A 14,584-nucleotide genomic window follows, 5' to 3' on the forward strand; every position below is an offset into this window, starting at 1 on the left:
CAATCTTTTGTTGTTGTCGAAATTTTGCTAGGACCAAGTTGATTAAAAATTTCTTACCTGTTCCACCTGGAGCATCTAGGAAGACAATTGCACTTTTGTTGGTTGCAGTAAAACTTAAAATTTGGTTGTGGGTGTTTCTTTGGTCTGGTACCAACTGTGGCTCATTGTGAGAGACAAATGCTGCGAGTTCATCAATGTTGTAGTTTGTTTCTCTGAAAATCTACCTGCACATTTGGTTATCTTCCTGATTTCTTGTTGGGGTAGGCAAGCCAAGAAGGTGTAATGCTTTTCCAGATATTTCCATGCAGTGGTCCTCAAAGAAAATTAAGGTTTTGCTGAAAATGTGTTCAGTGAAGTTGATACGGATTTTCCCTCTTAACCTGCATGAGGATGTCCTCAACGAGATTAGTTTTGAACTTTTTCTAAATGTCAATGTCAAGGGGATTTGAAATGTTACAGGTTGTTAGAAGAATAGCAAAGAGGTGTCTTAGTTACTTTGGGGTTTGTGCGGCTGAGAGTCATGTCCCAGTGTGTGTCATTTTCCAGGAGTCCTCTTCTTTGGCAAGCTTCCCTGAATGTTTTACAAACATGGCCTCTGACAATCTTCAAGTCAGAGAATGATGTTGGACCCTTGACAATATGAACAGGTGCAGGTAGAAGCACCCTGCATATGACGGATGAATAGTGTAGACGTAACCAAGAGTATCATTTGCTTTGACCCCTGGATGGCCTTCAACATGAAGCCCGTTTGCTCCGTTCCAGTGTTTTTCTGGATGCGTTCCAATTGTAGTACTTTGGTAGATCTCAGTTGAGTATTGTTTTTGCAAATGTATCTTGTTGACAAAGTTCAAAAAATGCCAAGAGGGTGGCCTTAGGTGGTGTCTGAAGCTGCTGAATCAGGATTGCCAGGTCAAAGTAAGTTCTCTGTCCATGTTCCAAGTGAACACTGAGATGCATCACTGGTGGGTAGTGCTCATGAATGGAGAATGGATCAGTGGTTAGTAGAGTTGAGCGACTTTGGTCGGATCGGGTTTCATGAAACAAAATTTGTTTCAGATGAAACTCATCCGACTAGGGCAAAAAAAAGTCGGAGTTTCGTCCGAAACCCGACCCCAATGCAAGTCAATGGGGAATAAAAGTCGGCATTGAGTGGATGACATTCATCCGCTCAATGCCGACTTTTATTCCCCATTGACTTGCATTGTGGTCGGGTTTCGGACGAAACTCCGACTTTTTTTACCCTAGTCGGACGAGTTTCATCTGAAACAAATTTTGTTTCATGAAACCCGATCCGACCAAAGTGGCTCAACTCTAGTGGTTAGCACTGCAGCCTTGTAGTGCTGGAGTTCTGGGTTCAAATCCCACCAACTGCAAGGAGTTTGTATGTTCTCCCCGTGTTTGCGTGGGTTTCCTCTGGGTACTCCGATTTCCTCCCACACTCCAAAGACATACTGATAAGAAATTTAGATTGTGAGCACCATCAGGGACAGTGGTGATAATGTGTGCAAACTGTAAAGCGCTGCAAAATATGTTAGCGCTATATAAAAATAAAGATTATTATTTACCTGTCCATCTGGAATGCCTCTACTTCATCAATAGGTCCATTTTTCTGGAGTTCAAGCACTGCTTGAACACTTCCTTTGTACACATATTTGCATATGTACTTGATTGATTTCACAGAGTGGCAAGATTCGACGTTGATGTGAACCTGGAAAATTTTTGAGAGCAGAGGATTGTAAGGCACCACCCACTTGTAAATTTCTATCTATTGGGGTTATGGTCCACTCCTCAGTTTGAGCTTTGCTATGAAACCACCATCCCCTCATTTTCTTCATAGGTAGACTGGATATCCATCTTGTCCAGTTTGTGTTTCTTGGACTAGGTTTCATGGGTAATTCTTTGAACACTTGCCATCAACCATGCAGGGAGAATTTTGACTGAGATTCCCACACGGACCATGGATCATGTTCTTTGTGATGGTGTCAAACAGCAAGGGGTCATTCTCAGGGACTGGCAATTCTGCACTGATGATATTGTCAATTTCAGTGAGCTGTATTTCTTGCTTCAGCCAGATCAAGATATGGGCATGAGGAAAGCCTCTTTTTTTGCCATTCTACTGAATACATCCAGCACTGTGTCTCACTAAAAACATGTACTTTTGTAATCAGATGAACCATTTTTGCAAGTTTTCTTTTGAAAACTCATGCAATGATGTCATGGCGATGGACAGTTTTCTGACCCGGTAACAGGTGCTCTCTGATTTCTTCCCAATTAGGATTGCAAATAAAGGTAATTAAAAAATCTGGACGGCCAAACTTTCTTACGCAAGTCATTGCATCCTGCGTGTATTCATGCATGTGTCGTAGGCTTCCAGTGAAAGTTGATGGAAGTATTACCATTTTATCCAAGTCGTTTGGATCAGCATCATTTGCCACAGCATCTCTAAGGTGAATGTATTCTTCGGCTCTGAGCTTCTTTTGATTTAGTTGGATATACAGAAGATATTCACTCTCAATTTTTGCATACATGTCAAAGATGAATTGGTGGAAGAGATGTCTGCATTTGAGGATGTGAATTTCCTCACCAACTCTTGTCATGATCCGATGGGTATAGAAGTCCATTGCCGACACTTTTTTCCCTGAAGGGTTGCCTTTTGCAGGATTTTTCTGAGGTATTTCAAAATGATAGCCATCCTGTACCTGCCAAAAGATAATTGGATATTGCAGTGTATCATAGGATCTGTGAGTTTCAGCCACCCGTTGCAAACCATTGTTCCTTTTCTGAAGCACCATGCCACGGCTGTGAAACTCATTACCCACAATCAAAATAGCTACCTCATCAAATGTTTGGCATTGAAACGCCGCTGATGTTCACATCAGCTCTGATTACAACTTTGCAATTGTCACTTGGCATGCATTCAAGTGCAGTCTTGAAAAGTTGAACATATTGATTGTTTAAGTGAAGGAACTGCTGCAAGTTAGTGACAATATCAAGTCGAGTGTTTGAAATTAAAAACCTTCTCTGCAGAGCCTCTGCTTCTACATTTCTCATGTAGTAGAGTTGAAGAAATTGAAGTTCTTTTCCTTGCAATGGAAGCAGTGAGCCAATTGTGTGGAAAATCTGTCCTTGAACGTGGGCATAAATCCAGTTGAAAAATCTTCTCTTTTTGCACCAAATGATGTCATTTGGAAGCAGGAGTTGTACTTCCTGATGTAGTCCTAGAAATGGTTTGATATTGCAGTGGTGCCTGTCATCAGAGACTTCAGGGGATCAGGTGGTGAGAAGAGAGGAAGCAGTTTTACCTTGCCATTTGCACAGCATAAACCTGGCGGTTCATCTTTCCACTTCAGGGCATTGAAGTATATGCATACCACGTTCATTTTTCCTATGTTAACTATTGGATTATCCTGATAGTTGATGTCTGAGTGGTAGCAAAAGGCGGAGTATTTCAAATTTCCAACTTTTTCCTGTATCCTGGTGAAAGCAGTTGCGATTCTCATACCTGCAAGTCCTGCTTTCTCTGCTGAGAGGTTTCAGTGGCCCTTGAGGAAGCAGCTCTTGCCTTCCTTTCTTCCATTTCTGTAAAGCCCCCGTCACACACGTCGTTGGTCTCCTGCTAGCAAGCACGCATCGCTGCGTGTGGCAGGCGGGAGAGCAACGACCAGCGATCAGCTAGCTGGTAACCAAGGTAAACGTCGGGTTTCTAAGCGGCGTGCGGTGCTTAGAAACCCGATGTGTACCTTCGTTACCAGCGCGCTGATGCAGGGAGCTGGTAATCAAGGTACACACATCGGGTTTCTAAGTGCCGCGCGCCGCTTAGAAACCCGATGTGTACCTTGGTTACCAGCTCCCTGCATCAGCGCGCTGGTAACAAACGTACACAGCGACGCGCCCGTTCGGCATCGCTGGTGCTGATCGCTGGTGAAGCTGCCCGTTTGGCAGCTCACCAGCGATCATGTAGTGACACACCAGCGATCCTGACAAGGTAATATTGTTGTCGGGATCGCTGGTGCGTCGCTATGTGTGACGGGGCCCTAAGTCCTGGCTCCCTTTCTTCTTTGTGTAAGTCTTGCTCACTGAGGCGTAATACAGCTTTTTTCTTAAAGAAAGCAGAATTCAACCTTGTGGGAGTGTAATACCATTTAGTTAGAAATTTTAAAGAAGGACTACTTTAGAGTGGCATTAGCTGTAGCTGTATAAATAAGTTTAAAGCGAACCAGGCATTGTCAGGTTGGCGCTGTTACACCAATTAAAATGATACATGGGTTGGAGATATTCCGTCTTTTGTTACTTTTTTTTAATATGTGTTTGAATTTTTAAGTTAATGAGATGCTTTATGCAAGACTAAGAGAAGTTCCTGATTCTGGGCTCCCCCTGCAGTCTGTGTCAGAGGGTGGTCTGTGTCGGCACGGTAATAAATTGTGATATTTCCAGCTTTACAGAAGAACGATAACACCATAGAAATGCTAAGAATAATAGGCCTCAGTTACCACAACTGTCTACAAGGAAAACTGTTGCTCATAGCAACCAATCACAGCTCAGCTTTCATCATTTAAACAGCTCTGGCAAAATTAAAGATGCTTAATGATTGGTTACTATGGGCAACACAGGCAGTGTAACCTGTTGTGGTCAAGAAGATATGCTTATGAAATATATTTATTAGATATTTATATCTGCATATATTAGATTAATTATATATATATACACTCACTGGCCACTTTATTAGGTACACCTGTCCAACTGTGTGTTAAGACTTAATTTCTAATCTGCCAATCACATGGCGGCAACTCAGTGCATTTAGGCATGTAGACATGGTCAAGACAATCTCCTGCAGTTCAAACCGAGCATCAGTATGGGGAAGAAAGGTGATTTGAGTGCCTTTGAACGTGGCATGATTGTTGGTGCCAGAAGGGCTGGTCTGAGTATTTCAGAAACTGCTGATCTACTGGGATTTTCACGCACAACCATCTCTAGGGTTTACAGAGAATGGTCCGAAAAAGAAAAAAAATCCAGTGAGCGGCAGTTCTGTGGCCGGAAATGCCTTGTTGATGCCAGAGGTCAGAGGAGAATGGGCAGACTGGTTCGAGCTGATAGAAAGGCAACAGTGACTCAAATTGCCACCCGTTACAACCAAGGTAGGCAGAAGAGCATCTCTGAACGCACAGTGCGTCGAACTTTGAGGCAGATGGGCTACAGCAGCAGAAGACCACACCGGGTACCACTCCTCTCAGCTAAGAACAGGAAACTGAGGCTACAATTTGCACAAGCTCATCGAAATTGGACAGTAGAAGATTGGAAAAACGTTGCCTGGTCTGATGAGTCTCGATTTCTGCTGCGACATTCGGATGGTAGGGTCAGAATTTGGCGTAAACAACATGAAAGCATGGATCCATCCTGCCTTGTATCAACGGTTCAGGCTGGTGGTGGTGGTGTCATGGTGTGGGGAATTTTTTCTTGGCACTCTTTGGGCCCCTTGGTACCAATTGAGCATCGTTGCAACGCCACAGCCTACCTGAGTATTGTTGCTGACCATGTCCATCCCTTTATGACCACAATGTACCCAACATCTGATGGCTACTTTCAGCAGGATAATGCGCCATGTCATAAAGCTCGAATCATCTCAGATTGGTTTCTTGAACATGACAATGAGTTCACTGTACTCAAATGGCCTCCTCAGTCACCAGATCTCAATCCAATAGAGCATCTTTGGGATGTGGTGGAACGGGAGATTCGCATCAGGGATGTGCAGCCGACAAATCTGCGCCAACTGTGTGATGCCATCATGTCAATATGGTCCAACATCTCTGAGGAATGCTTCCAGCACCTTGTTGAATCTCTGCCACGAAGAATTGAGGCAGTTCTGAAGGCAAAAGGGGGTCCAACCCGTTACTAGCATGGTGTACCTAATAAAGTGGCCAGTGAGTGTATATACACACACACATATATATATATATATATGTTGTGAATTCTCTTGCTACTGGGAGTAGGGGAGCTGGCCAGGTTGATGGAAGTGTCCCACCAGACGACGATAATTGGGAACCTGGGATTACTGGCTGGGAGCATATAACTGAGCTGGCTGCTCTTGGTAGTTTGCTGGTGATTTCCTCCTTGTGCATTTGGAGTTCTTATGTCTCCTGCCTGATCTGCATGGTTCAGTTAAGTGATTCATTTGCTAATCCTTTACATCTAATCTGGTTGTGCCTTTTTTTTGCTTTCTGCTTTGTTGCTAGAGTTCAGCGTACTCCCTGCTGGGGGCGGTGCTGGGCCCCGCTCCATATGTTACAGCTTGTGTCAGTTTGTTCAGTTCCCTGTTATGTTAGTATCTTTTGCCTTGCTTCCAGTCCATACCAGAGTGCTGATCCAGCGGGGGTGAGGCCGTGTGGCCTCAGGTTTTTTGTATATCAGATGTGTTGGATTTTTTTTAGGGTTTTGTGTGTGATTGCAGACAGTATCTTTTCTGTCCTGTCTAGACAGATTGGGCCCCACCGTTTTCTCAGTCTGTTCTCTGCCTGTGTTTGTGTCTCATCGACAATATATGTTTGGGGGCTGTCTATTCCTTTGGGGATCTGCTCCGGGGCAGTTTAGATATCACTTTTCTGGCTTTAGGCTTAGTTAGTTCCTTGGCTGTGCCGAAGCGTCTAGGGAATCGTAGGCACGCTCCACGGTTACTGCTAGTTGTGTTGATAGGATCAGGGGTCTGCAATCCGCTTAGTTACCAACCTCTCTGGTTTCCTGGTGGCTTAGCCTGTTCCTGCCATGCTCTTCGGTGACCTATTCATAACACACATATATATATATATATATATATATATATATATATACACACACACACACACAACTCTGGCAAAAATTAAGAGACCACTGCACAGTTTTATAAAAATCTGCTTTTCTACATGTCTGACAACCATTCCATTCCTGTGTCAGTTGAATTCCAACCAGAGTACACCTCATTCTACTTAATGTGCTTCTGATTAGGTGATCACCTGAACCAAATCTTATTTAAAGAAGGAAAGTATAAAAAACCCTGCAGTGGTGTTCACAATCCTCTTGCATAGGACAAACTGGATAGCAAAACAAGTGCTTGTAATATCCCAAAAGTAATAGGAATGAAAAAAATAACTTTTAACTATGCCAAAGGAGTTGAAAAGAAAAGTCTTGAGTGAGGAAAAGAAGGGTTCATTTCTTGCTTTACTAGCAGAGGGATACAGTGAGCATCATTTTGCCTCCATCCTTAAAATTGCTAAGATGGCAGTCCATTACAACAAGGTCAAGCAGCAGACATTGGGAACAACAAAGCTACAGACCGGCAGAGGGCAAAAACAACTCTCCACTGCCCGGGATGACCGTCATCTTATTCAATTGTCACTCAGCAACCACAGGATGACATCAAGTGACCTACAAAAGGAATGACAAATGGCAGCTGGGGTGAAGTGCATGGCAAGAACAGTTCGTAACAGGCTCCTAGAGGCAGGACTCAAGTCATGTAAAGCTAGAAAAAGCCTTTCATCAATGAGAAGCAAAGGAGAGTCAGGCTGAAGTTTGCTAAAGACCATAAGGATTGGACCATAGAAGACTGAAGTAAGGTAATCTTCTCTGATCAGTCTAATTTTCAGCTTTGTCCAACACCTGGTCGTCTAATGGTTAGACGGAGACCTGGAGAGGCGTACAAGGTGCAGTGTCTTGCACCCACTGTGAAATTTGATGGAGGATTGGTGATGATTGGGGGATGCTTCAGCAAGGCTGGAATTGGGCAGGTTAATCTTTGCAAAGGACATATGAATCAAGCTGCATACAAGGTTATCCTGGAAAAACAGTTGATTCCTTCTGCTCAGGCAATGCTCCCCAACTCTGAGGACTGGTTTTTCCAGCAGGACAATGCGCCATGCCACACAGCTAGATCAGTCAATGTGTGGATGAAGGAGCACCACATCAAATCCCTGTCATGGCCAACCCAATCTTTAGACCTGAACCCCATTGAAAACCACTGGAATGTAATCAAGAGGAAGATGGATAGTCACAAGCCATCAAGCAAAGAAGAACTGCTTAAATTTTTGTACCAGAAGTGTCACCAAAAACAGTGTGAAAGACTGGTGGAAAGCAAGCCAAAACGCATGAAAGCTTTGATTAAAAATCATGGTTATTCCACAAAATATTGATTTCTGAACTCTTCCTGAGTTTAAACATTTGTATTATTGTTTCTAAATGATTATGAACTTGATTTCTTAGCAGTATTTGAGGTCTGTAAGCACTGCATTTTTTTGTTCTTTTGACCATTTGACTGCGGACATCATGCAGATTAAAACTGACTCTCAGCTGCCCAACTGTGGGAAGCCAGCTGTCAACTAGCATAACCATGACAGTAAGGCCCCATCGACAGAGCAGCACAGACGAAGAGCTGCTCTGTTGAAGTGGAGCAGTTGAATCGTCAATCAGTCCACTATTCATCGAATACAATCACTCAGACTTATTTTTTTAATATGTGCTTAAAAACTAAGTCCTGGACAACATTTTTAAGATTAGTCCATGAGCAGGAAAGTGTACTGCACACCACAGAATAGTTTTGTCACAACTCACCTATGAGATTTTGTTTATCCTCCTCGACTGTTCGTTTTTCATCCAAATGAACGATGGATGAAGGTTGAGACAAAATAGGATTAGGTGGTTCGTTGGCTGCAAACCGTGCAAGAAGACCCAGCCCGCTGTCCTCCATACGTGGACAAAGTAAGCTTTCCATATCATAACTGATATAATCTTCCTCCGCTTCAGAGCTATAATCTAAAAATTTAAGTGAAGAAAGATGACACGGGAGATTACGCTGTTTCAAGCATTCAAGTCATGAATAAAAAAAATACTATTACCACCTTTTAACTAGAACTATTGATGAAAAAATGGAATGTTGTATACCTAGGATGATGGTCAGCAAAATACTCCAGAAAACTGCACAACGCTTGCATTGAAGTATTGGGAGTCATCTAATGGTTAGCATAAAACAGGCTTAAAGCACTTATTAATTACGACAAAACATGTTTGTCACATATTGTTTTGACACATAATCCTAAATAGCGAACTTTGGTATTCTAGTAGCTGAATTATATTACGTTTTAATACTTAAAGGGAACCTCTCATGTCCCCAAATGCAAATAAGATATAAGGTTCATCTGCATTTTAGTAGCCTTTCAAAGCTGTCCTGCCACCTCACTGACAGCAAGCCTACTGCGAGGAAATTAACTGTTCTTCTTCCTAGGAGGCGACAGATTTTGGTCAGAGGTGTGCTCAGAACAGCTTTAGCCTCCAGTCACTGCTCAGCACATAATAAAGGGCAGGCCACTGGCACTTAGATTGACAGCTCACTTTGCAGCACATCTTTCAAAGTAGAGGCATACTTCTAGCTGTCACTCCGGGTGACTGAAGCAGCTCATGGCATGCCTTTATGACTGACAGCTGATGACTTCTGGGAGAAATAAAGTTGATTTCCTCTGAGTTGCTGCACTTTTGGTAAAGAATGCTTTGGAATGCCACTAGCCTGCAGAATAATCTTCTATCTGCAAGTTAACAGCATTTAGGGACATCAATGTATCTCCCCTTAAATGACAGAGGAAATTATGGCACAGTTGTGCATAAATTATATAGGCAATTAACGGCCTATGCAATATGCGAAGTGAAATAAAATATACACTATGATATACTACAGAGTATCATCCTGTTATAAACAAGAAATACTGCACATATAAGACAATGATGATTCCAATAGTACGCCATTAATATGTAGGCTAGATGTGGTTATCACAGGAGTGTGGTAAGGTACTCTGCTTTTACTAGGGAGTCAAAGGAAAGTTCATATTTCTGACAACAAAATAGTTACACTCCAATTCAGTAGTTTTTCCACTAGTTAAATCAAAACACGTGTGGAAAGCAATACAGATTATGTTTCCTTTTTTAACAAGGGCATAAATGTGTATTGATTTAGCAGCATACTTAAATGAACTTAAGCAGACAGTAAATAGTTTAAAGGTGAAAGATTTGTCAGACATTTTAAAAGGTATCCAAATAAATGAGAGCTTGCCAAGAAAAAGAAAACAGACAAAAAAAAGATTAGCTCATGCAGTCTAAGAATTATAGCACAGTTAATTCATACAAGCAGTGAGAATGTAATAAGAAACAATGAAATTATAAAAATGTAATCAAGATATTACACATTGACAAACAAGATGATTTTTAAAGCAGTCTAACAAGGGAATAAAAGGTATACAGACAATGAGCACAATACAGACCCATTAAAATTGTGGCATGTGTTTTATCACATCAGGCAGAGCATACAAAGCAGGCTAGATGAAGGCAGACCATAGACAGCTCACGGGTCTTCTCTCACATTCTTACCCTTCATCAGAAGAAATCTACTCTACCTAGAAGTCCACGGAGGTTGCATTTACTAACCATAAAATAGAAGCATTAATATATGCATATTCTGGCCACTACACATCTGTACTCAGCAGATCAGTGTTTACTGGTCCTACTTAATATGTAAAAGAAAGGTTTTAGAATAGAATCATATCGCTCATTAAAAATGTGTATTGTAAAAAGCAACACTCTAAAGAAATGTATCCCTTAATGAGAAACCCTAGTGTTTCAAGCATTAGTGACAAAATTATTTGATATATCGTGGTCATTAATGCTTGTTCATTGTACAGGGCATTTTTCTTTACATAATTTGAGAAAATTGAAAATATAATATATTGACAAAAATGTGCCACTGCATTATCAACATTAATATCTTTAAATGTTCTCTCTCTTGTTATTATTTTTACTTACTTACCAAGGGAAATCAAAAACTTCTCAAATGTATATTTATAATGCCGAAGCTGTAAATATTGCACACAACACAGGACTAATTTAATATTGTGTAGGTTTATTACATGGCGACAAACTTGAAAAAAGGTGCAACCTAATAATATCTTTGCATTAGTATTGCCTTGAAAATTGGTTCAGATAACCATGCTTAGTGCTGGCAACGCAGTTATCTGCCTGGATGTAAAGTCAAATATTTAAGTAAAGCCCATGCTACATAGCCCAGTAATTTGCTAAGGAGCAGAAGATTAGACGTCAGGCTGGAAGATTTACTAATAAAAGGTTGATGTTCAGAAATTACCTACTTTACAGAGATCAAGGTTCTGATGGCTTGTAATCTGACCCACGCTGTTCGATGTCTGCCCTACTCCAGCCAATCACTTTACTTCCTTAGAGCAGCGTTAGAGCAAATGCAAGAGACCGATACAGACATTCAAAGCATCATGGGTAAGGGTCAGGGGTGAAGGAATGCTCAAGCAGCTGCAAGGAAAAAGCAAGCATTCTAGAAAAGTTTGGTTAATTTCTGCACATTTTAGTATTACAGCAAGTCTCAGCAATATTCACTTCTCAAATATCCCCCCAATGTCAATGAAACATTATGGTTCTCCTTTCTGGTAATGGACATATTTTATAATAATTTTAACAAAAAAGGATGTATAAAAAATAATTTTCAGTTTAAATGGCTTTTTTACATTACATAAATAAAAATCAAAGATATTAGCTTGACAGTCTTCAATTTAAAAGTGTTGTCTACTACTCGACAACCCCTTCTCAATCCCTATGTTTTCGCCAAGTAAAATAACAGCTATACTCATCACTAATGTCGGTGATGTTCCAGTGGTGTTGGTACTGGCTCTCCCAGGGATCATGTGACATTGTTATGACATTCAATGCCTGCAGCCAAATCAGACATCTGAAGGAACAGAGAGCAGACGTTTTCAGTTATATCTGAAGGAGAGGGAAGTAAAGTAGCCGCTCAGTGACTGCAGGGATCGTGTGACATTATGTCACGTGAGCCTTGGGAGAGTCAATTCAGACAACAATGGAATGAAGCCGGCACAGGTGGTAAGTATATGTTATTATTTTACGAGGGGGAAGCAGTGATTGAGAAGGGGTTGCACAAGTAGTGGACAACCCCATAAATAGTTTTATTATTTCTCCGTCCACAGCTTCTATAAGGACATCTGTGTTTCCACAGTTAGGGCCAAGAAACAGGCTCTGACTACTGTACATATGAGGCTTGTTTGTATTGTGTGCCTATTAAGACACATGTAAGCTCTAGACGCAAAAGAGTAGTCATTTTTAACTTGGATGCATTAAAGCAATAATCTAAGGTTGCAATAGAGTACATATACTTTAGTATATGTACCAACTAAACAATGTAATTCATTTGTATGAGCAGAAACCTTGTCGTGAGGAGGGATATTTGAAATATAAACACTGCAGGACCTTTTAAGCAACATGACAATCCTTGGAGTGATGCAGAGGGACTAAGGAACGTAAAAGAAGCCGAACAAAGAAAAAAAAGCCCAAACTATATTAACAATTTAGAATGCATCATAAGAGATACAAAGTAGACTGGGATTATTAAAAAATAAAATTGGAATTTTTAATAAAACTTTATAAAATACAAACAAGTCACACACCCACACTTTATCCAAATACAAAGACTGTTTCTCAGATGGAACCTTCGCGCCAATGATGACACAAGAAGAGATGCACTGATTGATGGACTAAAACAGCTCACACAACGAGCCAAAAGAGAAATGCTATAAACTACAAAGGAAAATAGTGGAAACTGCAGAACAGACAGATAGCCAAGCACAGACTACCATTACCATCAACAGCAAAAATTTCCTAAATATCGGAGTCTGAACTTTTGCTTTGTAAATCTAGTAACCTTTGTCCAATGAGTCTTCTGTTGAATCACTGAAAGATGATTCACCCTCTTGATCAGGTAGTAGCAAACGGAGATGTCTATTTCTGCTGTGTGTCCACTTAGATTTGGAAGTCCTATAGAATGATGAGAAGTTCTGTGGTGATTGGGAACAGTCGAGTGCTTTCACTTTTCTTGGCAGAATATTACACATGCTATAATGTAGTGAATTGGGTGGAGACAACCACTCATTTCTTAATATGTTGTCATCATCTTCGGAATCCGTATCTGAAAATGTAATACATTTTAAGATGTGTTAAAAAAAAAAAGGTAAAACAAACCAGTTGGAAATTTTTAGTCTATTCTACACATGCACTGATAATGTCCTCTCTACATGATGTCAGCACTGCTGGATAATACCACACGGTGACAGCAGTGATGGGGACTATGCATTGGAAAAGTACAAACAGCATGGATTTTTTATAACTCCACCCACAGACCAGGACTTTCTGAAAGGAGGCAACCACTTTAGACATAGTGATATCACTGTTAACAAATTATACATTAAATAGCTTTTCCAGAGCGTCGGGGCCATTAGACCCACCCATTAATTGTAATCATCACATTCCCTTTGGACAAGGGTACACTTGCATAATTGTAAGTTCATTACTTTGTGCAAAGTGTTGAATCCAATTGTGTCACACATCAAATCATCTCAGCGATACCATGTACCAGATGTGAGGTTTCCAAAAAACACGCACTAAGTTACACAAAGCTGGTATATCCTGCATGTAGTGCTTAATAATTATAGACAGCTTTGAATGGTTATTGCTACATAGAGTAAATGAGATATTCTCACTGACAAATACGTAAAAAAAAAAAAAAGTATATAATATAAGGCAACTAATCTACCTACATTAGCGTTACAATATGTTCCTCAGTTTTATGAAGCATTTACCCTAGCTTTACAATAAATGTATTTTGGAAACACTGTTGAAAAATGGTTGCATCTCTGAAAGCTCCCAAATTAGATAACATGCCATGTGTCCAGCATGCTACATTCCAGCAAATATAAGGGCCCAGGGTTGTCAACCAAAGAAAAATGGATATTATCCTTGTAAACCTTAGATATATGCAAAAGTTACCAAAACATTCTTTGAAGTTGAAAATGTTAAAGTTAACCCCTTAATGAAATAGCTACAAACTCCTTAATGACCTGACATTTTTCCCCATCTTATTTTTGCCTTTCTGCTTTTTAGCAGTCATAATATTTTAATTTTTCCATTCATGTGGCTGCATGGGGCTTTGTTTTATAAGGGACAACAAATCGTATCCTTTTTAGCATAGTTTTGGGCTAATTCGAAATTATGGCAAAATCATTTCACAGTACAAATATTGAAAAAAATATTTTTACTTTTTGTTTCTTCTATATTTGTTACTTTTTATGTTTTAACCCCTTATCCCCCAAGGGTGGTTTGCACGTTAATACCAATTTTTACAATTCTGACCATTGTTCCTTTATGAGATAATAACTCTGGAACGCTTCCATGGATCCCGGTGATTCGGACATTGTTTTCTCATGACATATTGTACTTCATGTTAGTGGTAAAATTGCATTGATATAACTTGCGTTTATTTGTGAAAAAAAAACCAAAAACTTAATAAGTAACATTTCCCACATGCTTACTTTACATCAGCACAATTTGGGAATCAAAATTTTTTTGTTAGGAAGTTATAAGGGTTAAAAGTTGACCAGCGATTTCTTATTGTTTTTTTTTTTAAACTGTTTTTATCAATTTAACAACAAGGAAAAGGGGTACAAACAGTTACAGTATGTTCATGACCTTAAACCATAATCCCACC

General features: G+C 40.3%; 1 protein-coding gene across 8 annotated transcripts in view; it reads right to left on the bottom strand.

The window, feature by feature from the left end:
- The window catches only part of TNRC18 (trinucleotide repeat containing 18), a 753,175-nt gene that overhangs the window by 228,661 nt on the left and 509,930 nt on the right, over window positions 1-14,584 (bottom strand). For all 8 annotated transcript variants that reach the window (XM_073558135.1, XM_073558139.1, XM_073558141.1 and 5 more), the window contains 2 exons: window positions 12,746-13,009; window positions 8,575-8,775 (listed from right to left, as the gene is read on the bottom strand). In XM_073558135.1, the coding sequence (XP_073414236.1) occupies window positions 8,575-8,775; window positions 12,746-13,009 (465 nt within the window). The remainder of the gene's footprint in view (window positions 1-8,574; window positions 8,776-12,745; window positions 13,010-14,584) is intronic.

Source organism: Dendrobates tinctorius, unplaced genomic scaffold (assembly GCF_039654945.1).
Source record: "Dendrobates tinctorius isolate UK_male_01 unplaced genomic scaffold, ASM3965494v1 ptg000254l, whole genome shotgun sequence".
Classification (NCBI taxonomy): domain Eukaryota; kingdom Metazoa; phylum Chordata; class Amphibia; order Anura; family Dendrobatidae; genus Dendrobates; species Dendrobates tinctorius.